Here is a 24,482-nt window from a genome sequence, read left to right as displayed (position 1 = left end):
ATTGATTTTCTGGTTTCAATTTCATTGATTTCTGCTCTAATATTTTAAAATACTTTCTTTTGCTTACTTTGGGCTTCATTTGCTCATTTTTACTCTGGTTTCCTAAGGTAGGAACGTAGATTATTCATTTTAGATCTTTCATTTCTCCCAATATCTCGCATAGCAAAGGGATGGAAAACGTGAGGAGCATATTTAGTGAGGATCCGGACAACCAAATTAAACTGTGCCAACTTCCTAATTCTACCTTATTGCCTAATCCTCTTCATTCCAGCCTATTTGCTGTTTATAAACTATTTTACCCACTGCCAAGGACATATGCCCATGAGAAAGAACCTGTCTAGTATGACTTAAGATTCCTTTTTAATTATTGTTATTATTTTTAACTTTAACTCCTGGAGAGAGAGTGTGGGTGATTGGGTAAACCACTACAAATCCTCTTGGCAGCACTCAGATTTAAATTATAAATTATAAATAACACTGCAATGAGTCAGGCCTCACACCCAGCCCGGCCTCCGGTTGAGCCCTTATTCCCTATCCTCGTGGTCGGCAAACTGTGGCTCGCGAGCCACATGCAGCTCTTTGGCCCCTCGAGTGTGGCTCTTCCACAAAATACCACAGCCTGGGTGAGTCTGTTTTGAGGAAATGGTGTTAGAAGAAGTTTAAATTTAAAAATGTTGGGTCTCAAAAGAAATTTAAATCGTTGTAGTGTTGATATTGGGCTCTGTTGACTGATGAGTTTGCTGACCATTGCCCTATCCCACCGGCCTGCACCTGCCCCACCGGCCAGCTCCTCCAGGAGATGGGTGCTGGGAATTGGTGCTGCTGCTGGAAATAGTGCGCGATGCTAGAAGGAAGAGCCATGGGCAGGCGCTGCGTGAAGCTGTGCGGGTTATTTATATGGTCTCCAAAGGAAGCATCCTGGAAAAGTTCCTGATGGTATTTTTAGATCAGATGCTTGGTCCTGCTGCCGCATGTTCATTTTTAAACAAGCAGGGATGGAAGTGATGGATGCTGTCTGCAGGGCTGTTTCAGAGGCTCGGGGGGCCCATCTGACAGGCTAATGGTCATCGCGCCAGGGCCAGACCCGCCGTCTGTCTGCTCTGGCTCTGGGACTCCAGGAGCTGCTGACGTCAGCAGGGGATGCATCAAACCTTGACTGCCTGCTGCCACGTGGAAAGCCTGCTGTTCTCCCAGCTCAGGGGCCCTGTGCCCGTGGAAGTCCCAGGCTCCATGTCCTGATTGATTTCCCAACCCTGTGTTCAAGGATGGATGGGACACGTGTTTGCATAATAAGCCTTTGTCTGGAAGTAAAATGGTTTAGAATTGAATGAGATGATCAAACTGGTTAGAACTCACAGCCACACAGCATTCCATGAGCCAGTGAAGGGAGTTGAATATTGTTACTGAATTATTGCTGTGGTTACTTTTATTTGCCCACTCAAAATCAGTGCTGTCAATCAATCAATCAATATTTTTATTAAAAATTCAATAGCCCTAGCCGGTTTGGATCAGTGGATAGAGTGTCGTCCCAAGGACTGAAGAGTCCCAGATTTGATTCTGGTCAAGGGCACGTACCTAAGGTTGCAGACTCCATCCCCAACCCTGGCCAAGGTGTGTAGAGAGGCAACCAAATTGATGTGTCTCTCTCACATCAATGTTTCTCTCTCGGTATCTCTCCCCCTCCTTTCCACTCTCTCTCAGAATCAATGAGAAATATCCTCGGGTGAGGAGGATTAACAACAACAACAAAAAACATTTAATGTTCTTCCCAAGGATTTCTATGATGAATCCTTTGGCTTGTCCTCAAGGAGAAGGGAGGAGGAGGAGAAGGTAGGTGCCGGGTCTTCTGCTCTGCAGATACAATTTCTTGTGAAAAGCTCCTGGGCCAGAGCTGTGGCCCATGCCAGGTGAATGACCAGGTCCATCTGAGGTGCTAAAGAGTGATCGGGGAGGGGGGGAGAGGAAGTTCTGAAGTCCTCATGGCTGGGCCTGGTATTGTCTGTCCCTCGGATTCAGACTGTGGCAGGTGGGGGTCTCTTACAAACCTAAGAAATGTGCGGAGGAGGCTGCTGGCATGAGCCAGGAAACCTCCTGACGCAGCGCAGTGCCTCCGCCCTGCTCTGTGCTCCGGCTCCCCCAGCCTGTGGCCATGATCATCATTCAGTGTTGTGTGTGTTTCTCTCTCTCCACAGCAGACCGCAGAAACGGGTGATGACGAGGAGGACCAGCCTCTCAGCCTGGGCTGGCCTTCCAACCCCCGCAAGCAAGTCACGTTCCTGATTGTCCTCCCCATCGTGTTCCCTCTCTGGCTCACCTTGCCCGATGTCCGCAAGCCTGTGAGTAAAGCATCTTTGAATCGATTCCTTGTTTGAAAGCACAGTATATAACAGGATGCCTCATCTGCTTCTATGTGTCTTAAATGGAAACGGGGAATAACATATATACTAGTACAGGCCCATGCTTATATACGCCTGAAGTTTATCTGGACTGTTTGCATTATGATTTCCACATGAGAAAGCACTCCAAAACGTAGTCATGTGAAACAACCACCACGTTTTCCAGGAATTTGAATAGGGCACATTGGGGATGGCTTGCCTCCGCTCTGCCGTGTCTGTGGCCCTAGCTAGGAAGAGTGACATGGCTGGAGGCTGGAGGCTTCTCCAACTGAGGGAGCAGAGATGATTCAAGGCTGAATGCAGCCAGAATCGTCTACTGAAAAGTCTAGGCATGTCCTCTCCATGTGACTGGGGCTCCCTTAGGCCAGTGTCTTACATACCCATCAGGCTTTGAGAGTCCGTGTTCCAGCGGCCCAGGGCAGGAGCTGCACGGTGTCCGGTGCGCTAGTCTCAGAAGCCACGTAGACTTAGTGGAGCTGCGCATGCCTCGTCAAGGCAATCACAGTTTGTCCTGATGAAAGATGAGGAGACAAAAGGTCTACGTAAACCGTATCGGGGTCCTAGAGTGTATGACACTCTGGATAGGAAGAGTGTCAAAGCATTTGCATACATGTTTTAACACAGTGTTGTCCCTGAACAGGAGAGGGATTCACAATTTGTAGAATATTTATGTCCATGGATTACTCGTTTGGTTCAAAAAGTAATTTAAAGAAATGCACTCATGTAGTACAAATGTCTGCATGTCTGATCTCCTTCCTGTATTGTTATCACTACTGTAATCAATATTCTTTTCTGCCGTTAGCAATGTACTGGGTGCTCTGATCATAATACCATCTTATGATCAGCAAAGTACAATCTGAATGTAGATGAAACCAAAAGAACATCCCCTTGCAGTGTGGTTAAACTGGGTTCTAAAGCCATGGCCCCAAAGGGAAGGAACTCATGAAAGATAAGAAGGAAAAGCTCTACTTGTTATTACAGCCTTACATGCACATACTCATTCCACAAAAGTGTGTATCTATCAAGTATCAGCTTCTGCCCTAAGTATTTTCAATAAAGCATATTGTGGAATCTCAGGAAACAACTGGTATGAGAAAAATACATATTCTATATAATAAAAGGCTAATATGCAAATTGTCCCCTCAAGAGTTCTACAGACTGGGGAATTTGACCGCTATGACATGTACTGACCACCAGGGGGTGGCGCAGAACAAAGGAAGGCCCTGGCCAGCAGCCAACAGCCAGCAGCCAGCAGCTGGGGGAAGGAAGGCCCCGATTGGCCCTGATCGCTGGCCAGGCCTAGGGACACTACCCGTGCACAAATTTTGTGTACTTGGCCTCTAGTGTGTAAATAATTAGCATAAGTAGAAAGAAACTTAGGTACAAAGAAATTAACTAACTCATGCCTAGTCACTTCCCAGGGGATGGAGCTGAGACTCAGTGTCAGGGCCCTGTGACCACACAGCGTGAGCTTCTCCTCATATTTCAGGATGCCAGAAGGTGGACATTTGAAAGCACTATTTCTGAAAGCATTTGGAATAGACTACTGTGGTGACATCCAACACAATTTAGCATAACTCTTGAGTCCTATGATCATCCCACTTTTCTCATTTGAAAAAGACCAAAGAAAAACGCTGCCCTGTTAGCCTGACCGATAAAAATCCAGCCTGCTGGAGAGCCCTGGCTTGTAAAGTTCAAGCCAGAAAAGGACCCCCCGGGTGTAAGGACTTCCGACAGAAGTTTCCTAGAAAAGTTAAAGCAACAAGGAGCAGAGCACCTGCTCTCTGCAAAGGCCTGGCCTCCTGGAAACCCACCACCAGCAGCTGAGAAATGTGCAGTTTCTCCCTGGCTTACATCACGTGGCATTTCCGAGATGTGCGTGCTCACGTGTACACCCTCTCACTCTGTATTTCCATTGCTCCGTTTAGCCCAGTGCTTTTGCTCAGCCCCAGGGAGGAAAATCAGGGAGAGAGACATGTTTCTGTAAATCCCCACAGCAGGCCTCATGGTGGCACAACCCAGAGGAGAGAGTGATTGACTAATAAGAGGGTGTCAGCACCCAGCCGGGGAAAGTGCAGGAGTGGAAAAAACATGTTAATAGCTGAAGGCTCTGGGCTCTCAGGGCGGGTGGGACTCCCAGAGAAAAGGCTGACAAGGTGCTCATCCTCTGCATCATCAGAGCTGGAGGGACGAGGAAGCTGTTCGAGAAGATCCAGCTCCCAACCAGCAACTCCTGGACAACAACAGTCAAGTGACCCGGGCAGTAGTGACCTGGGACCACACAACTATGCTGGCTGATGCTATAGTTCCCAGGGGCGCAGAGCAAGAAAAGGCAGTGGTAACAGCTCCCTCTGCTCTGCAGGACCATTGGCGGGTCACTCGCAGTACAGGCAGCATGAGGGCCCCGTTAGCCAGTGGGGCTTAGGCTCATTGCAGCCCCAAGTGCCGTCCCTGGGGTGGACTAGGGACTAGATGTGTCCTGTCTGTTTCTGAGTATACGACGTGCTCTCTGGAGCAGAAATGAGACCCCCCAGAACATTGGGTTGATTTCGCAGGTCTTCAGCAAATACTTTTCGAGCCCTTATTACATGCCCAGTATCAGACTTGTGCCCTAAAAGAGACCTGAAGACACAGAATTCACAGTTCCTACCTGTAAGGAACGCTAAGCTGAGCAGAGGGAACAAAGCATGTCCACATGTAACTACAGAGCAAGACTGCACAGCCGTGCCGGTCAGAGCCAGACTCAACCCCGAGTCCGCTGACGCCTCGGCATTCTCATTCTGCCGCGGTGACGGCGCTGGTTTCCCCAGGCAGCTCATGAGTGGAGCAGCCTGGAGAAAGTCACTTCTCACCGTAGACCTCATGTTCTCTCTTCTGTGAAGGACAGGGTGGAAGACTTCCAGATTCCCGGGCAGCCATGACCTTCTGTGATTAAGGGAAGCATAGAGAGAAAGCCATCTGGACAATGTTCAAGGTGACGGCACAGCCCGGTTCGCCCAGGGCAGTCCCAGTTTACTGTGGGTACAGGTCTGGAAGGTGAACTGCGTGGTTACCCTTTACATGTAGGAAATGCCAAATGAGAGAGCAGCTACTTCCTCATGTACTGCCCCGGGGCCTCTTGAAAAATTACCCAGGAAGAAGGGAGAACAAGTCAAAAATTATTAATTAGTCGATTTTTGCTACTCCTCGGTGCCTGGCAACTCTGCCTCCTCAGAGTAGTTTTTCATTTGGTTTTGTTTTCCATCACCAGCTAGCCCCTCCATCCTCCTCAGTAGCTTTTGAATTACCCATGGAGATGAGCATCTAAACCTTGACAATAATTACAAAGAAAACATGAATTTTTTTTTTAAACGTATACATCTACTTTCAGAGTAAATGGCACTCCTGCTTGTTTTTATTTCCACTTCATTTATATGCAAATGATGCAACAGTGTTTGTTGTATAATAAGCGTTTCCAGCTCCGATAATTAGTCTGGGCTTCACTTTTATAGTTTTCCTTAAATTAATAGCTTTGTTTTGAAAGTTAAAAAAGAAAACTAAAATGTAAACCTTAATGAGGAACATGTCTTTGATGAAAATTGAAATAGTAAAGGAAATAAAGACCCCGAAAAGATATTACCTTTCAATGGCCTAGGACGGTGTTCTTGTAAATCAGGAACACATCCAATGAGGTATCAAAACATGACTCATCAGAGGGAGGAAGGTTCCTGAGAACACAGCAAGGTTTTTGCTATTTTTATCACACATTGATTCATTCATTGAGTAGATTTATTATGTCTACTATGTGCCCAGCACAGTTCTAGCAAGGAGTAAATGACCACTGAATCCAGAGAGCTTGGAGATTTGTCCAAGCACACCCAGCTAATAAGAGGTGAAAGGCAAGACTCCAGACCAGGTCTCTGCAGACACTTGCTCCTCCCTGAGTTTTAATTTCCTAAATTCTTTAAAAAAAAAAAAAAAAAAAAAAAAAAAAGCTATATGAAGATAATACTGTAAATAATAATGGCCATTGTTATCTTTGCACTTACTGTGTGGCTGGCATTTTGCTGGACCCTTTATGTGCATGAGATCCTCAGACTGACTAGATCTTGCTATTCCCCCATTTTACTGATGATGAAATTGAGGCTTAGAGATATTAAATAATTTTGTTTTAGGATACATCACTGGTAATTGGTGAACAAGAATTTTTTTAATATGTTTTTACTGTGTATGTTTTTTGTTGTTGTTTTTTAAGAGAGACAGGAAGGGAGAGGGATATAGAGATAGAAATATCTATCAGAAAATATTGATCAGCTGCCTCCTGCATGCCCCCTATTAGGGATCAAGCTGACAACCTCCAGCATGTGCCTTGACTGGGAATTGAATGGTGACCTCCAGGTTCATGGGTTGACATTCAACCACTGAGCCACACTGGCCTGGCATCGGCAAGGATTTTAATGCCTGTCCTATTAATCTAGGAACTGCAGTTTTAATCTTTAATAAGATTGTTTTGGAGAACTTTGTTAAATATATACGCCCTAGAATCTTCCACGGAGTAGATGCTCAGTGAGTATTTGCTGAGTTTAAATGAGTAAGGATATGGCTAATTTGTGCAATGAGCTAATGTTCGGCAACGTTTTTGCAAGCCAAGAAAATATCACTCTGATGTACTAAAAGCTTCTAATGAGAACATTAGCTGTCAATTATACAAGGAAGCCATTACACTGGGAACAAAATGGCCGGCACACGGACACAATTTGCTTTTTGCTAATTAGCGTGAGGCCCATCCCAGCAGATGTCAGGATGGGCCCCCATTACTAACCGTAAATTGACATGGCAGCCCTTGTCTGCGAGGGCTATTTTCTTCCCGCCATGGAGACAGTAACCAAATAACTGCCCAGGTGCTGCTGGGCGGTGATGTCTGGAATGAGGCCATAGAGTCCAAATGAGGGGGATCGTTCAGGGGGAAAAAAAATGAAAGAGGAAGGAATAACCTGGGCTGTGCGTCTGGAAATGGCGAGGTGGTTTGACAGTTGGGAAGCGCGAAGCCAAACTGCTGATGCTCGAAGGGAGATGCTTCCAAAGCCGGGACAACAGGGAGGCTGGGCGCGGCAGATGGCCACACAGCTGGGATGCTAGTCTACACTGCCCTGGTGCTCTTTATACTTCCTGGCTCTCAGAGCATAGGCCAGTGTCATGATGATGGCGATGATTATGTGTCCGTGGCTGGGGATATTTTGAGTGGTACTGGCCCTGTTTTTCTTTTGGAAAGAGTCGGTATAACCTAGATGTTAGGAACACCTGCTGTGTAGTCAGACAGTCCTGGCTTTGAATTTTATGTCTCATTCAAGACCTGGGTACAGAGTAGGTGCCAGGTTTACCTACCCCTAGTTAATGACAAAGACCTGAAAAGTTACCAAAAAAATTTATTTTTAACCCTTTTTTAATGAGCCCCAAATAGTACACGAGGTCAAGGTACATTTCGGTGCTCATTCATTACTAATGGGCTTCGTGATTAAGAATCATAAGCATCAAGGTTTGAATTAGAGAGGGGTTTTTTCTTTCACTAATACTGATTTGAATTTCGTTGTTTTAAATCCTTAGTTGGATTCCCTACTTTCTACCTTTTGGCTGGGAATGTTCTATGGTTCAGGGATATTTTTTAGATGGGAAATATATTCAAATGATTTGATTCTGAGTTGTGACATTATATCAATGAACAGACATGCAAAGGTACAAAAATTAAAATAATAATTAACATACTTAGTAAATGAGCTAAGCTGGAAAGGGAGTGATCTATGAAATGAGGACTCTCCCGGGATACCCAGTACATGTGCCATTCCATCAAGTATGGAGATGGTGCTCCATTCCCCTCAACGGGATGCTCAGAATCAAGCTCACTGGCTGCTGTTCAACCGCATGTGTGGCCCCACCCTTCTCTTCCCTGCGACAGAGCGCAGCCATAGGAGATGAAACCCTCATCGCACTTAGAACCCTGTAACAGTGACTGTGACCAGAGGAAAAGGATGAGGACTGGAATCAGCTAAATGCTTTGCAGGGAAAACTTGATTTCTTAGCAGTGGCAATCCCAAGGCTCAGGGAATCTGGTCTCCAGGATCCAACTGAACTCCCAGTTTTATAGGAATTTGCTTTCTAAGGTGACTATCTCCAATGATCCCACGTCTGGGACTATATCCTAAAAACCTCAAAACACCAACCAGAAAGAATATATGCACCCCTATGTTCATAGCAGCATCATTTACAATAGCTAAGATCTGGAAACAGCACACGTGCCCATCAGTAGATGAGTGGATAAAAAAGCAGTGAGACTTTTACACCATGGAAGACTATGCAGCTGTAAAAAAAAGAGGGGGGAATCTCTTACCCTTTGGGACAGCATGGATGGACCTGGAAAATACTATGCTAAGTGAAATAAGCCAATCTGAGAAAGACAGGTTTTATGACCTTACTTATTTGTGAGATCTAATGAATTGACCAACAAAATAAGACCCGAAGCACAGAGGCATGGAACAGACTGACATACTTCGATGTGGGGTTGGGGACAGGAGAAGAGATAAACCAAAGAACATATATACTTATATACGTAGCCCACAGACACGGGCAATAGGGTGGTGAAGACCTGGAGGGTGAGTAGGAGCTAGAAGGACAGGGATAAGTGGGAAGGGAGGGAATGGGAGATATCCGTAATACTATCAACAATAAAAAACATATATTTAAAGTGAATATCTCAGTCTCCACTTTGAAAAATTGATTACTTTTTCCCATAACCTGTTAAACTGCTCACATCCCCAAAGGGGTCTGAATCTTTGGCCAACATATTTGTGAGATGGTAGAGGGGGGGGCAGTATTTGAGAATAAGGTTGTGGCTACTCACAGTGGCCTGCGTCTCCCCAGTTTCATCAAGCCCACTGGTATGTCCGATAGCCCAGCTAACAAATGACCCCAGAAAAGCCACAGGCATTCAAAGAGAGACATGACTATTGTGAAATTTAACAGACCTGTGTGAATGACAACAAAAACATATTTAAAACTTGAAATTAGTGAAGAGAACATAAGCCTGGTTTGAAGCGATAGAGACGGTGTTCATCTTATGGATATTCAAAAGATTACCATGCACAAGTTTATCTTTTCCTATTAATGGATTTCTCAGAAGCCGTAGCGAAAAGTGTTCTACGTGATTGCCCAAGGTCAACCCTTCAGACAGCTGAAATAGCTTTCATCCCAGGCAACTCCGGGATTCATTTCTCTGGACAAAATTGGATGGCATTATCAAAGCAGAAAATAGATTGTTTCTCAAAGTGGAAAGCTTTGAAATAAAAAGTGTTTGGCAATAATAGGTGATGGGCTCTTAGAACATTTTGCAAAAAAGGGGGCCTCCACAGAAAACCACCAATGATAGTGCAATGGATTTCCCTATGGTGGGGTCAGGTAAGAAACACTGCATTTTGAGTGTCTGATTCCGGCTGATGTTTAAAGGAAATTTTAAAAGTGCTCGTGCTTACAGAATCAACCTCAGAGGGAAGGCAGGGGAGGGTAGGAGGGGGGAGGGGAAGGTTAGAGGTCAACCAAAGAACTTGTATGCATATAAGCATAACCAATGGGCACAGACAATGGGGGTGGGGGTGAAAGCCAAGTCTGGGGGGCAGGGGCAAGCTGGGAGAGGACAATGGAGGGGGAAGGGGACCTGTGTAATAGTTAATAATAACAATAAAGCATTATTTTAAGTGCTTGTACTGTAAGCCTGAGATTGCGCCAAGTCCAGCAGTAGAGACAGAATTAAGGGAAGAACATCCCAAGAGTGCCCACTCTGCTACCCCCAGGAGAGCCATACGGTTGGGCAACTGTATATTCCTATCTCTACGAGTGTCCCAGACTGGCCTCACCCGGGATCTATAGAAACCGTGGCGATGGCTTTTTCTGTGTGGCTTTTCCTGACCACCCGTGGGACTGTGGGATGCGCCACTCGGTTTCAGAATTCTTCCTGTTCTTGTAAAATGTAATTAATCCCATAGGTTTTGTGGCATGTGGATTATTACGATGCATGGGTTGAAGTAATAGAAACTGGTGCTGATGAACTTGAGCAGAAGAAAGAAAAGGGAGCAGGAGAGGGAGGGAGGATATGGGGGAGTTAATAGGTTGAAGGCGAGGCTGAGAAACCAGGCCTTGGGAAGAGCAGCTGAGCATCCAGCAGCCGGAGGAGACATTTTCTTGCTGAGAGTTCCATCTCAGGCACTAGCTTTGCAATGGTTTGGCTCTAACCGAGTTCACATTCCCGAGACTCTTACTGTCCCAGCTTGACCGGGGGTGGTCAGGGCCTTCTGATTGCCAGCCCTACCGAGACGGCCAGCTGCATCGGTGGAGTTAGCTTTAGACAGTAAGACCCACTCAGTTGACAGAACTGATGCTCTCGCCTCTCCCTGGTTCTCTTTCAGTCCGCAAGGAAGTTTTTCCCCATCACGTTCTTCGGCGCCATCACCTGGATTGCAATATTCTCTTACTTAATGGTCTGGTGGGCACACCAGGTAAGACCTTGACCGGGACACCATCTGCCTGGGGTTGCTAAGTTGTTAATGAGTGCGTTTGCTTTCTGAGACTGTCACAACAGTATTGCGTCTGACGAGACAAGTTAAATATTCCAGGACTAAAGGAATTTATCCCACTTCACTTTCCCACATCTCCTGGCCTTTCCCTGGAGTGTGAAGTCAGAAAGCCCCGCTCAGTCCTGCGGAGGAAGGAAGGCAAACCTAGCTGCTTCTTGCCCTCTGCAGCCTGAAACCAAGCCAGCTCAGGCCTGGGAGGAAGGTTGAGGTTCTGCCTGACTCGATAGCACTTACTTTCTCTTCGGGAGTTAACCGGCCTTCTTTTGTTTTTTATTTTCTTATTAATCTTCACCCATTGATTTTCTTATTAGTATTATTAGTATTATTAATATTTTATTGGAGTGACATTAGTCTACATGAACATATAGGTTACATGTGTGGATTCCTAATTTACAAAATCTATTTACAGGACCATGTGCCCACATAGGACCATGTGCCCACCACCCAAAGTTAGATCTTCTCCTGTCACCTTTTATTAGGACCCCTTTCTCCCTGCACACCCCACTTTCTAGCAACCACCAAACTGTTGTTTATATACATAAGTCTCAGTTTTATATCCCACATATGAGTTAAATAATATCATTCTTAGCTTTCTCTGTTTGAGTTATTTCACTTCCCATAATGTTCTCAAGGTCCATCCATGTTTAAATGACACTTTTTCACTGTTTCTTATGGCCGTGTAGTACTCCATTGGATTGTTGAGGTTTTGCCTGAATCAGTAGCACTTAGTTTTCTTCAGGAGTTAACCAGCTTTCTTCTTCTTTTTTTTTTTTTTCCTTTTTTTTCTTTTCTTCTTTTTTTGTTAATCCTCAGCCATTGATTTAGAGAGAGTAGAAGGGAGGGGGAGAGACAGAGAACCATCGATGTGAGAGAGACACATTGATTGGTTGCCTCTCACTCATGCTCTGACTAGGGCCACGGCCATGCCCTGGACCAGAATCAAACCCAGGACCCTTCAGTCCGTAGACCGACACTCTATCCATTGAGATAAACTGGCTAGGGCCAGTCTTTCTTTTTTTCAATTACAGTTGACATTCAATATTGTTTTATATTAGTTTCAGGTATACAGTATAATGGTTAGACAATTATATACTTCACAAAGTGTTCCCCGTCATATTTCTAGTATTCACCTGGCACTGTACACAATTATTACAATATTCTTTACTATATTCCCATGCTGTACTTTACATCCCATGACTATTTTGTAACTACCAATTTGTACTTCTTTATCCCTTCACCTTTTTCACAAGGCCTCCAAAACGCTCTTGCCTCTTGCAACCATCAGTCTGTTCTTTGTATCTGTGAGTTTGTTTGTTTTGTTTGCTCATTTATGTTGTTCTTTAGATTCCATATATAAGTGAAATCATATGATATTTGTCTTTTTCTGACTTATTTTCACTTAGCATAATATCCTCTAGGTCTATCCATATTGTCACAAATGGTAAGATTTTTTTTTTTTTTTATGTCCAAGTAATGTTCCATTGTATATGTATACTACAGCTTTTTATCCACTCTTCTATTGATGGGCTATTGGGTTGCTTCCATATCTTGGCTATTGTAAATAATGCTGCAATGAACATAGGGGTACATATATTCTTTGGAATTAGTATTTCGGGTTCCATTGGATATAGACCCAGAAGTGGAATCGCTGGGTCATAAGGCAGTTCCACTGGCTCTTAGAAAGAGACAAGTCATAGTGATAATATTCTCTTATTATCACAAGAATAAACTCCCAAACAGTGCTTGTTGTAACACATGAAGGAAAGAAGGAAACGCGAAAGAAGAGAAAATAGTGGTAACCATTATTGATTGTGTACTGTGTGCCAGGCAGCTCACATCGCTTTGTCCTTATAATCTTAACAATAACGCTTAACAATTTGTCCATAAGTACAAATCCTATGAGGGAGGAACTGTTATTATTCACAGTTTACAGATAAAAGTGTTAAGCTTAGAGCTCATAAGAAAATTGCCCAAGATCATTTAGGTAGTAAATAGCAGATCTGAGAGTCTAACCCAGGACTCTGAAACTCCAGAACCTATGCTTTTAATCTCACTTATAAATGAATTATCTAAATTACAAACTGCACACTTGGATCCTTTGTTTCATTATTATATTAGCCTTCACATTATTATACTTTTAAACATAAGTAGAATATAGCAATTTGAAATAAGGAAATATATCCCAAAAACATATATGGAAAAACACCTCAACAAATGGTGCTGGATTTCCATGTGGCAAAATAAATGAATTTAGATTAGAACTTATTTACCTGATAAAGCACTGTATCCAGGATATATAAAAATCCCGTAAGCTCAATAACAAGAAGGCAAGCATACGGCACCCTAATTTTAAAGATGGATGAAAGATTTGAATAACTGTGTCACAAAAAGAAGTTGTGCAAATGGCTAATAAGCACAAGAAAGGATGCCCAACATCATTATTCATCAGAGAACTGCAAATGGAAACCACAATGAGATACCACTTCTCAGTCACTAGACTGTGTAGAAATTGGAACCCTTTTATATTGCAGGTAAGAATGTAAAATAGTGCAGTCACCTTAAAAAGCTGTTTGGCAGCTCCACAAAATTTTAAATATAGAGTTATATGATCCAGTGATTCCACTCTTGATGTATACCTAAGAGAAAAGAGAACACCTATACAAACATTTGTACACACATATCCATAGCGGTATTATTCATAGTAGCCAAAACTGTAAACAACCCAAATGTCCATCAACTGATGAATAGATAAGTAAAATGTGGTCTTCTATATGATGGAATAGTATTCCACAGTAAAAAGGAATGAAGTATTGATACATGTTACAATGTGAATGAACCTGTAAATTTTATGCTAAGTGAAGAAAAGCCAGTCACCAAAGATCATGTGTTATGTGGCTCCATTTATATGAAATGTAAAAAAAAAAAAAAAAAAAAATGGTCAAATCTATACAGACAGAAAGTAGGTTAATGGATGCCTTGGTTTGGGGAAGGAGAAGGAAAAATGGGGAGAGACTGATAGTAGGTAGAGTTTCTTCTTGGGAATGAAAAGGAATTATGCCCTGAGCAGTGGTAAGAGCAATGGCCCACACACAGAAGGGTCTTAGGTTCGAGTCATCATCAAGGGCACGTACCTGTGTTGCAGGTTAGATCCCTGGCCCTGAAGGGGGCATGTGCAGGAGGCAATCAATCTCTCACATCTGTTTCTCTGCGCCCCCCTCCCCCGCTTCACTCCTTCACTGCCTTCCTCTCTCCTCCCTCTCCCCTTTTCTCTCCCCCTCCCTTCCATTTTCTCTAAAAATCAATGGGAAAAAATATCCTCAGGTGAGGATTTTTTTTAAAAAAAGGAATTTAAGAAATCACTAACAGCATTTACTGAAAACATTGGCTGATATACCCAAAATTATTCCTACAATATATTTTATATTATTACTATCGTAGTTATTTTAATGACATTTGACTTCAGATAATTCTTCTCAAAATCACTGGTCCCCTGAAGAAGTTCTTTTTGCCCCAAAGTCATTATTTTCCATATTCATTGAGAGACACTTGCTACCAATACTTGGCAAAAAATTACTGCAGAGGTGGGCTGCTTCTCAGCCTTCAGATTTCCAGGCTAACAGTCTGGCTTTTCCTAATACTCATTTTTATTCTTTCATGCACTGATAATAAAAAAGTGGGGGTTTTCAATTGCTGGAATATGTTGTTTTATAGCTACTTCTCTTTGCCATCCCAGAAAACATTATTGTCCAGGCTTTCACCATTTTCTTTTCAATGCTCATCTTTACTCCACAATCTTCTTTCCTTTTCATTCTCTTGTAGAAAAACACAAACAAACTGCCTGGAACAATAATAATTACAGAAAGGCCCAGAAATATAAATAGAAGCCTTGCTTTCCAATAATAGATGAGAAGTTTCTCTTTCTTCCCTCCCATAGAAATGTGTTTCTCTTTCAAAACATCCACACAGCTGATCACAATAGCAGACTCTGTTCTGAGAAGTGTAGCTCTAATTCTACTGTTTGTACTTTGAACTCTAAAAGCTATAAAAAAAAAGAGCAAGAACAATACTTAGTGCTCAACTGTATTGGTACCCACAGTTTTACCAATAATAAATTTAATTAAGTAATTAATTAAATATGCATTCTATTTGATACACTTATTTGACTACTATTTGACCAAAACGAGTGCCCTTCACATAAAATGCTTTATGCATATTTCCCTTTGTATTTGTTCTTTTTATATAGTTTTTGCGTCGTGTATCTTTTTATTAGTAGGTTTCATGGGTGATGAAAATCTGTGGTTAAAATCTATACAGCATCTCCTATGAAAAGTTCATTCTAAAAGTCAACAAGGACCCTATGTCTCCTTTCGCCAATATGACATCCTTGTAAATCCTTCTTACACCAAGGCAGGGAACTGCATCACAGAATATTAGGAACAGCACGGGCTTTGGATTCTGAGTGCTTCTATCGTTTGCTTTTATTAAAAATCAAAGAAATTCACACCTACACACACACCCCAAGAGGATCCTGGTGTCCTTTTTAGCTCTACCTTTCTCTGATGCTCCCCAAAGTGGGCTGGATGCAGTCCCATCCATGCACCCAGCTTCTGGTTAGCCAAAAGTCCCTTCAGTGAAATTCATTCAAAACGAGCTTACTAGTAAGTAGAAATTCTCCTTCAGTGAAAGTGTTTCTAGAGCCACACAGATTCATTCATTGCTGCCTTGCTGATTTACAGTTATGTATTATCAAAGCAAAATCGACCTGAATCAAGTTTCCTGTGGAAATGGTAGTTTTAAGTGTTTAAGAGGAGGTTATGGACATTAGGATCTGTTCAGGAAATACGGGGATGCTGGGTGTAACTCTTTCACCTTCAATGGTAAATCCAAGGACATCTGCCACAGAATTTGGTGCCATTGCTAGGCACTGACCAGATTGTGTGTGTGTGTGTGTGTGTGTGTGTGTGTGTGTGTTTAATTTTCTGCTTCCTCTGCCCAGTCTTAGCAAACACCATACAAAGGCTGCCCTGTGTAGCCTTTTTTGAGATTATCTGTCTAAACCTTAGGTGAACATTCCCAATCTCTTGGGTCTGAATGTCATTAATGTATAAACTCTATGGCAATGATTGTAGCTTATTCCTCTTTATCATTTCAGTGCTCAGCATAACCCAGAGAAGGAACTTATTAAAAGGGTGTTACATTCCAAAGGACTTGTATGCATGCATATTAGCATAATCGTTGGACACAGACACTGGGGCAGTGAGGGCTTGCCTGTGATGAGAATGGTGGGAGAGAGGAATCAATTGGGGTAAAAGAAGACACATGTAAAACTTTAGAAATAACTAATTAATTAATTAATTAATTAATTAAAATAAAAGGGTGTTGCGTTGAAATGTTTGTGGTTTGAATGGTTTTGTGACTACAAACTCTCACATTTGTCCCTGTCATCACTTTTAGGTTGGAGAGACAATTGGCATTAGTGAGGAGATTATGGGTCTGACCATCTTGGCTGCTGGGACCTCCATCCCTGACCTTATCACCAGTGTCATAGTGGCCCGGAAGGGGCTTGGAGACATGGCTGTATCCAGCTCTGTCGGAAGCAACATTTTTGACATCACTGTAGGGTAAGTAGAGACAGCTATATAGAGATGCACATCAGCTTCATTGCTGTCTTGGAAGCTGGGAAGACATGGCCAGACCAGAATCTTTGAGCCCAATACTAACCAATGTCCATAGGAGGTAAAGACTGGGAGTACCATTCAGTGTCACCAATTCCATTTTTCATTTTCAGAAAACTTAATGAAGAACAAGTTATCCCTAGACAGGCAAAAACACATACCTGTATACGGAGTGAATGTTGTAGGAAATATGTTAGGAGAATTTCACTTCTGTGATTGCATGGGCTACATGTTATGATTGTTCAATAGTCAGGCTTGTCTGAGATGATCTAGTAGTTTCACTATATGTTTTTTCACATTCTAATTCTAAATAAAGTCCCTACCAATCTCAAGTGAGATTTGGATTGTAAAGCAGATTGGAACAAACATATCAGTAGACCCGGCAAAAATATCTCAGCTCCTTCCTGGGAAAGGGCTAGCAGGTTCACATTTTCACTTGTTTATTTGTGCTGGCGAAGATGTGCTAGGTGTTTTGAAAGTTGGAAGATGAGATCTGTTCTTACAGTTAGGCAGACTGGAATTCTCAATGTGAATAAGCTCTAAAGTGGCTTACACTGGGGAAGGGTGCTGTTTCATTATCAGTCAAAAAGTAAAGTTAGTCTGATACATAACCTTCAATGGCAGCCTCCTGTATTCCCAGGAGAACTGGGCTCTGGACACTTGAATTTGGAAACTCACTAAAATGGATCTGCTCTCTTGTTGAACATTTTGGATATTATTTCTCTTATATCTCTACTTTACCTAATATATATGATAGTAATTTTTCATTCAGTGTCTCTACAATGTGCATTGTACATGCATTTTTACCCATTTAAACCTCACGGAGATTCATAAGGTATTTTATCATCCTCGTTTTTCAGATAAGGAAACGGAAGGGTGCAGAGTTCATAGGAAAAGAGGTAGCTGAGATTTGAAGAGTCTGTGCTTTCACGTGGAGCACTATCTGTGCATAAAAGCCTGCTTTGAGCTCTACTCTCTAAACCAGCTTCAAGTTCCAAAGGTGCCCTCTCCTGCCATACTTCCTTTCTGGACTGGCCCCTGTCACTCAGCAGCCCTCCCTGCCTGGAAAACTCCAACTGATCCTTCCAATGTCAACTAAAATGAGGGCTTCTCTGATTCTCTTGGGCCTGTACTGTTGTCACGGTCATGTACATCAGTCTGCCTGCTAAACTGAACTGAGAGCAAGAACTCACCAAAGCCTAATACACTGCCTAATGCTTAGTAGTGACTAGACAAATGTTGGAAGGAAGGAAGGAAGGAAAGAAGGAAGGAAGGAAGGAAAGAAGGAAGGAAGGAAGGAAGGAAGGAAGGAAGGAAGGAAGGAAGGAAGGAAGGAAGGAAGGAAGGAAGGGCAGATGCCTTGAAATGTGTATGTTTCAAAGGAATGATATCCCTAATATAAATAATATTTCTCCGTTCTGCTGCCTACACTAGCATAGTTTTCTTGGCCAGTCTCTTGTAAAATGGAAAACAAAATGTTCGAAAGTATAAAAAAGAATATCCTAAAAACTGGGGGAAATTACAAGTGATCTAAGTCATATTTTTCATGTTTTTTAAAAATAAATATTCTAGGAAATTGCAAAATGTTTGTGATCATAGGTCTTAAATTGTATATTAAGTAACAACTGAAAGTTGAAAGAAAAATGACCCCTAATCCTACTACCCAAAAACAACATTAACTTTTGTGTTTTCTTCCAAATATTTCACAGTTTCCTTAGGGAATATTGAGTCTTATCTTCTTAGAGGGCTTTCCTTTTTCCATTTTAAAGGCATTTATGCCTGGCATGGGGTAGGCATCTATTAGCAAATTATTAAGTCAACCATTTTTCTAAGCTTCTTCCTGGCTCTCATAATTAACTTTTTATGTCTTTAAAATATCCCATGCTGTTGCTTTTCAGTTTAACTATTATCCTTTAGTAAGTTCTTTCTATATTTTCTAATTTCCTGCTATTTTTAGTGTTCCTATGAACAGTTTTATGCAGAAAAAAACTCCTCTTTTAATCATTTTAAATAGGATAAATTCTTTCAAGAAATATTGATGAGTTTAAATATTATGAGCCTCTTAATGGCTATTGATGTATATTTTTCCAAAAGTCTTTCAGAAGAGTTTATACCAATTTACAAAGTTTTGGCAATATATTGAGTGTAAAAGTTCATAGTCTTACCTTCATTTTCTTTTTACTTAAGATTATTATATATTCATGGTAAAGGACTTAGACAATACATATAAAGCATAAATACAAATCATTGATAATTCATCACTACTTAATAAATTCCCTATTATTAGAGATTAAGATATACCCACTTTTCACTACTAAAAATTACACAAATTATCACTTTTCTAGATAAAGTTATATCTGTATTTTGAATTATTCATTATGCTCCATCCCTGACAATAGAACTGATATGTCAAAGGTATGAAAATGTCATTTTTCCAAAAGGATTTTTGCCTATTTGTAGTGCCACTAACCACCTCTTTACCAAAACTACTCTGAATGAGTGTGTGTGTGTGTGTGTGTGTGTGTGTGTGTGTGTGTGTGTGTGGCTTAACAAGCTATGGGAAGTATGTAAACAGAATTGCTCAGGGGAAGTCCCAGGAGAGGTTTTGTATCTTCAACACCAGCACTCCCCTCCCCTTTGCTGACTTCCCATTGCTGACCGCAGGGTGCTGGGGTGCCCCCTCCTGCCAAGAGCTGGGATTGCACACATTCCCTGCACTGCCCCTGTGGAACACTGGCCTCCTGACATCTCCGCTGAAGTAAGTGCCTCCCAGTCAGGTTCTTGTGAGCAAATTGCCTGTAAATGATCACCATGAGGCAGTTATCAGTCACTCCAGCCTGGCCCAGGTTAACACATGCTCCTGGATGGGGGCCCGTGGGCGCCAGGCGCTGGGAGTTCAAAGATACGTACGTATGGGCTCTACCTTCACATGCACTCTGTCCAACAGAGACAGGGGTATAAACTCACTGTCCCCTTTGTTCATTGTTTCCCTCAAGCCCCGTGCTTTTCCTCTGGAGAGCGTTGTGTTTGGAAAGGGTGCCTCCTCTTCCATACAGCTGAGGCCAGGCCGAAAGGGAATCTCCCTTCGCCCTAGGCCGAGCAGAGGGCTCAGCCCTGTAGCAGGGTTCCGTTTCCCCAGAGTCCCCCGTTTGCAGCCATGTCCCTTCCAGAGGGCCCTAGCCCACTCTCACGGTTTGCCTGGCAGCTAGCTCCTTTGCTATCTTCAGAGTCGCCATTCTGGTTAGGAAACAAAGGATGTTGTCATATTTTAAGTCAAATACAAAGGGAGAGAACAAGTATAAAAATCCATAATAAAGTTTTTTTTAAATCACATCATGAATGTAAGAAGATACTGTCTTCCCCAGATCTCTCAGAAAGGTCGTTTTCAGTGAAAGGGATATCCCGTCTTTTCCAACATAAACTTCAGGCAGCTACGTGGCATCGGCCCCACCATCAGCATGTATTTTCACTAGCTTTTCAGGTTGTTAACTAAGCCGTTGCCATTTCTCTCCATTTAAAAAGAATAACTTTTTCATTTTCACTGCCAATTTCCATATCTTTTATCCATTTGTCTTCTCCTCCTCTCACCCAAATGGTCCAGGTCTGAGAGGGACATTTTCATCTCAACCAGGGATGGTTATTTCAAAACCAGTTCGGAAATCACCTGCCGCAGCCATGTCTTTGATGGGATCCAACTGGAGAACACATTCTTTTTATTTTATTTTATTTTTTACAGAGAGGAAGGGAAAGGGATGGAGAGTTAGAAACATTGATGAGAGAGAAACATCGATCAGCTGCCTCCTGCACAACCCCTACTGGGGATGTGCCCGCAACCAAGGTACATGCCCTTCACCGGAATCGAACTTGGGAACTTTCGGTCCACAGGCTGACGCTCTATCCACTGAGCCAAACCAGTTTCAGCTGGAGAACACATTCTCTCCTGCTCCCTCGTTCAGAGGGGAAATAGATAACGGTTCTTAAAACTCGCCCGACTTCCTTTGTGACTACCAGGCCAGCCATGCCCAAGTCACAGTGAGCCTAGCAAGACCCCTTTCCCATTATAGATTCCAAGAAGCTAAGGTTGCCTCACCTGCCCCCTTCACCCTGTCTGCCTGCCCCCTGCCAACCCTGTCCTCTCGCCCGCCCGCAGGCTTCCACTGCCCTGGCTGCTGTTCACCATGATCCACAGGTTCCGGCCCGTGGCCGTGAGCAGCAATGGCCTCTTCTGCGCCATCGTCCTGCTCTTCATCATGCTGCTCTTTGTCATCCTCTCCATCGCCCTCTGCAAGTGGCGCATGAACAAAGTGCTGGGCTTCACCATGTTTGGCCTCTACTTCGTGTTCCTCGTGCTCAGCGTGCTCCTCGAAGACCGGATCCTCGAGTGCCCGATCTCCATCTAGAGGGAAAGCCATCTCTTGAGCCAACAGCAGCCCAGGTGGGCCCTCCCCCCGCTCTGGGTTCTAGACTCCCTGGTCTCTGGAGAAGAGGCAGCGGGCACCCAGCCCGGGCGTGTGGCGTGGCCCTCCTTGGTGGACGTGAGGAGGAGCTGCCCGCTTCACAGACTGCTGCCACCCTTTGCCTGCGGAAACGGCTTCATGCGAGAGGCAGAGAGAACTGTCCATCCGGGGCTTCTCTGCACGCACCACTGACAGGTACTCCTCGCTGGTCGGAGGTACATTCTCTGTAACAATGCAGACAATGACAGAGCTGCGTATACACCTATAAGATATTCAGAGTATACATAGATGCACATGAACACACGGCCTGTTCCTGTACCATAACTCTCCTTCCACACCTATAGAGTCATGCACACCTGTACACACAAACACAAAGACACACCATATATATAAAGTTATATATATATATGTATATGTATATGTATATATAAATACACATGCATCTTTTCAGGGATAGCTCTAATATATTTATAATATCTATTTGAAGAGGGGCACTGACCTTCTGTGTGAGCTTTACCTCTTAAGGGCAAGAGGTACACCAATGGAATCATTGCTGTGGCCTTCTGCCTACCTTGAACTCCCTGGGATCCTGCCAGGTAAGGTGGATGCTTCAGGGACGTAGGTCTTGGGGAAGAGGGCTGGGCGAGGAGGGTCTGTCGTGGCCCTGGGTTGAGCCCTCCAAACATTTCCACAAGCCAAACAGGGGAGACTCTCTGCCCACCCCGCAGGGTTCCCTGGGACAGAAGGAGGTCAAACCCAGACGTGGTTGACAAAGGTTTGGGGGCAGAGGGACGCTAACCAGGGTTGTTGTTTTTGGTTTGTTTTAAATATATATATATACCTCCCCAGCATGCGAGTAGAATCTATGACTGCAAACCAAATTAGCACTCTTCTAGGACAGCGAGACTGTATCAAATGAACCTCGGCTGTTTCCATGCATGTCCCGTTGCCATCAAAGGAAGGGAGGCAAGCATAGATGCAGTTGTCACTTAGACACATTCTGATGCTCAGGGCTCTCCTATAATCCAAATGCTGCCCAGAGATCCTGGATGTGCTAGTACAATAGGAAATTCCATCCAGTAGAGGTGCACAGTGAGACTTGCCACCGAAAGGGAATGGAAAGCATAGTTCTTCGAAGCCTCTTCCAGTGTGGCCATAGAGGGCTTCGGTGTCTGAAGAAATCATTGCTCCTTAGATAAAGCTCCGTGGACTCTGACCAAGACTGCTTGGGTGGAGGAAGCGCAGAGATGTGTGGGAAGGCATTTGCACACGAGGAATGTTTCTGAGTCCTCTGTGGAGTGGTGCCAAGACCAGGATTTAAAGCTCATGCACCATCCATGCTTCTCCTGCCATCGCGACCCACCTGGGACTCTCGCTAGCTTGCAGAGTACACAGAAGGCCGTACTCAACAGCTTCTTCACACTGGCCTCCAGCCAGCCCCGCCAAGGCGTTGATTTTTTTATTTTGCTCAGCGCTCATGCAGTACCCCCGGATTCTGTTTGACACCATGTATGATTTCTCAGATCTATGTTATTAGAAAATAAAACCAGCAGGAAAATAATAGCCTACTAAATGGATGGAAAATACGCAGTCTTTCATTTCCCTTAGTTAGTACCCTTTTCCTAAAATCGGTTGAAAAAGTTCATTGAGGGTGGCTCATTATTCCATACTCATCCTACACCTAAGCTGGCACACACCTCCTGTGGGGGCTCTACCCCTCATGTTCTCATCTCCAGTCTATTGTGCCACTGACACGGCTGTGATTTAGTTGTGAGCACAGACCTCCTAACATAGGGAGCCAGGATGCAGACAGAACGCACCACTGAGAAAAAGAGGAAGTTCCAGATCAAGCTCAGTGTTCCTTCCACAGAACCTCAGCTCCCTGCCCAGAGCCTGGCAGTAACAGCCAGTGCCCATCATTGCTCCTCACCCACATGCAGAAAGCACTTCTAACGGAGGCCCCCTGGGAAAAAGCCGGTGCCGCCCATGAGGCGGGCTCTCAGGTCTCCCCAGCACTGCAGTGTCTGGCTTTCAGTTGTGTGAGATAAACCTGCATCTCATTCCGCAAGGGCAACATTTTGTTTTGAGGCAAGAATTTGTGCTGGTTCCTTAGAGTGAACGAGAACACGTGAACTTTTAGTTAAAAACTCTGCTTGTCTTCCCTGTGCGTGGTGACTTGAAGGGGCACAGAGTTGGTTATTGCGTGGATGTGTGTTATCGACTGGTCTGTTATTTGAAAGAAGGTTTGAATAGGTGACTCTGACTCCGCCACAGATAGACTGTAAGCCGGAAAGGATGAGGGAGGCCCGGTGCAGCCCTGTTCTTCCTCCAGCACTTCCTGATGCTCCCCCCACCCCCACCCCGCCTCCTCGCTTCTTCCCATTAGCTCCCTGGTCACAGTAAAGACTCAGCAGCCAAGGAGCATTCCACTTGCCTGGGAACTCCTTTTCATAGGGACCCTTCTGTTCGTTCACGAAGATCTGTACTTGAGAAGACCCTCTCAAGGCCCAGGCCCCACCCCCATGATGCACACTGCAGGGTGGTATACAGGCTCCACCTCCGCGCCCCTGCGGGCCCCTCACTATGTGCCTGTGAGGTGAAGTGTTGGGCTACGGTGAGTCCAGAGAGAAGCATATGGGATGCAACAGATCTTTAAAAGCATCAAGGTCATTCCCATAAGGTCATCTCTACTGCCTCTTCTGCATGCCTGTGCATATACATATATAAATACATATTTGATAGCAGATCTATATGTATATACACAACACTACCACTTACATCCTCACCCTCTGACCAGTCACATTCAGGATTCAAAAGCAGGGAGCACAGGTTTGCCAAAGTGAAGGAAAGAGAGTCCTGCTCGCCCACAGCTCAAGGAAACATTTTCTCCTGACCTCCCAGGGTTTGTTCTGTATACACACACATCTCGACACACACACGTTTCCAACCCATGTATTTCCCCACCCCGAGAGTATAGATTCACAGTCTAACAGTCATGTCCCTAGTGCTGATGGAGAGACAAAAATACACAACAGAAAAGTACAAGGGGGAAAATAATTTGGACTGCAGATACTACAGCAGGGTATATAAAATAATACCAAAAATTCAAGAGCCAACTTTGTACTGCTCAATCTAAAATAAAGGAGCTGCACCACATGGTGCCATTTACCCACGGTGAAGGGCACAGGTCTTGCTGTCACCTCCTCACCACCCTAGGCAGCCTCAGGACAGGAGAGCAACTTGGCTCACACTGAGAATGCCCAAACAGAACCTTCTAGATTGCACCTGCGAATTGCCACGCTGAGTCCGACAAGCTCCTGAAGAACTGAAGCTGGGGGTTAGACAGTGTTCCGC

The 24,482-nt window shown here is 43.9% G+C and overlaps 1 protein-coding gene across 6 annotated transcripts in view; it reads left to right on the top strand.

Moving 5' to 3' along the window:
- Nucleotides 1–23,856, top strand: part of SLC24A2 (solute carrier family 24 member 2) — a 221,026-nt gene extending 197,170 nt beyond the window's left edge. For 5 of the 6 annotated variants that reach the window (XM_084898080.1, XM_084898083.1, XM_084898081.1 and 2 more), the window contains 4 exons: nt 2,193–2,336; nt 10,829–10,918; nt 16,451–16,617; nt 20,822–23,856. In XM_084898080.1, coding sequence (XP_084754206.1) covers nt 2,193–2,336; nt 10,829–10,918; nt 16,451–16,617; nt 20,822–21,071 — 651 coding nt within the window. In that variant the 3' untranslated portion in view covers nt 21,072–23,856. The remainder of the gene's footprint in view (nt 1–2,192; nt 2,337–10,828; nt 10,919–16,450; nt 16,618–20,821) is intronic. The other variant, XM_084898082.1, reaches the window with a different exon arrangement.
- Nucleotides 23,857–24,482: the final 626 nt, after the last annotated feature.

This window comes from Pipistrellus hanaki (genome assembly GCF_964339955.1).
Source record: "Pipistrellus hanaki genome assembly, chromosome: 11".
In the NCBI taxonomy this organism is placed as follows: domain Eukaryota; kingdom Metazoa; phylum Chordata; class Mammalia; order Chiroptera; family Vespertilionidae; genus Pipistrellus; species Pipistrellus hanaki.
Note: the sequence above shows the minus strand (reverse complement) of the source record. Positions and strands in the feature narration are given on the sequence as shown.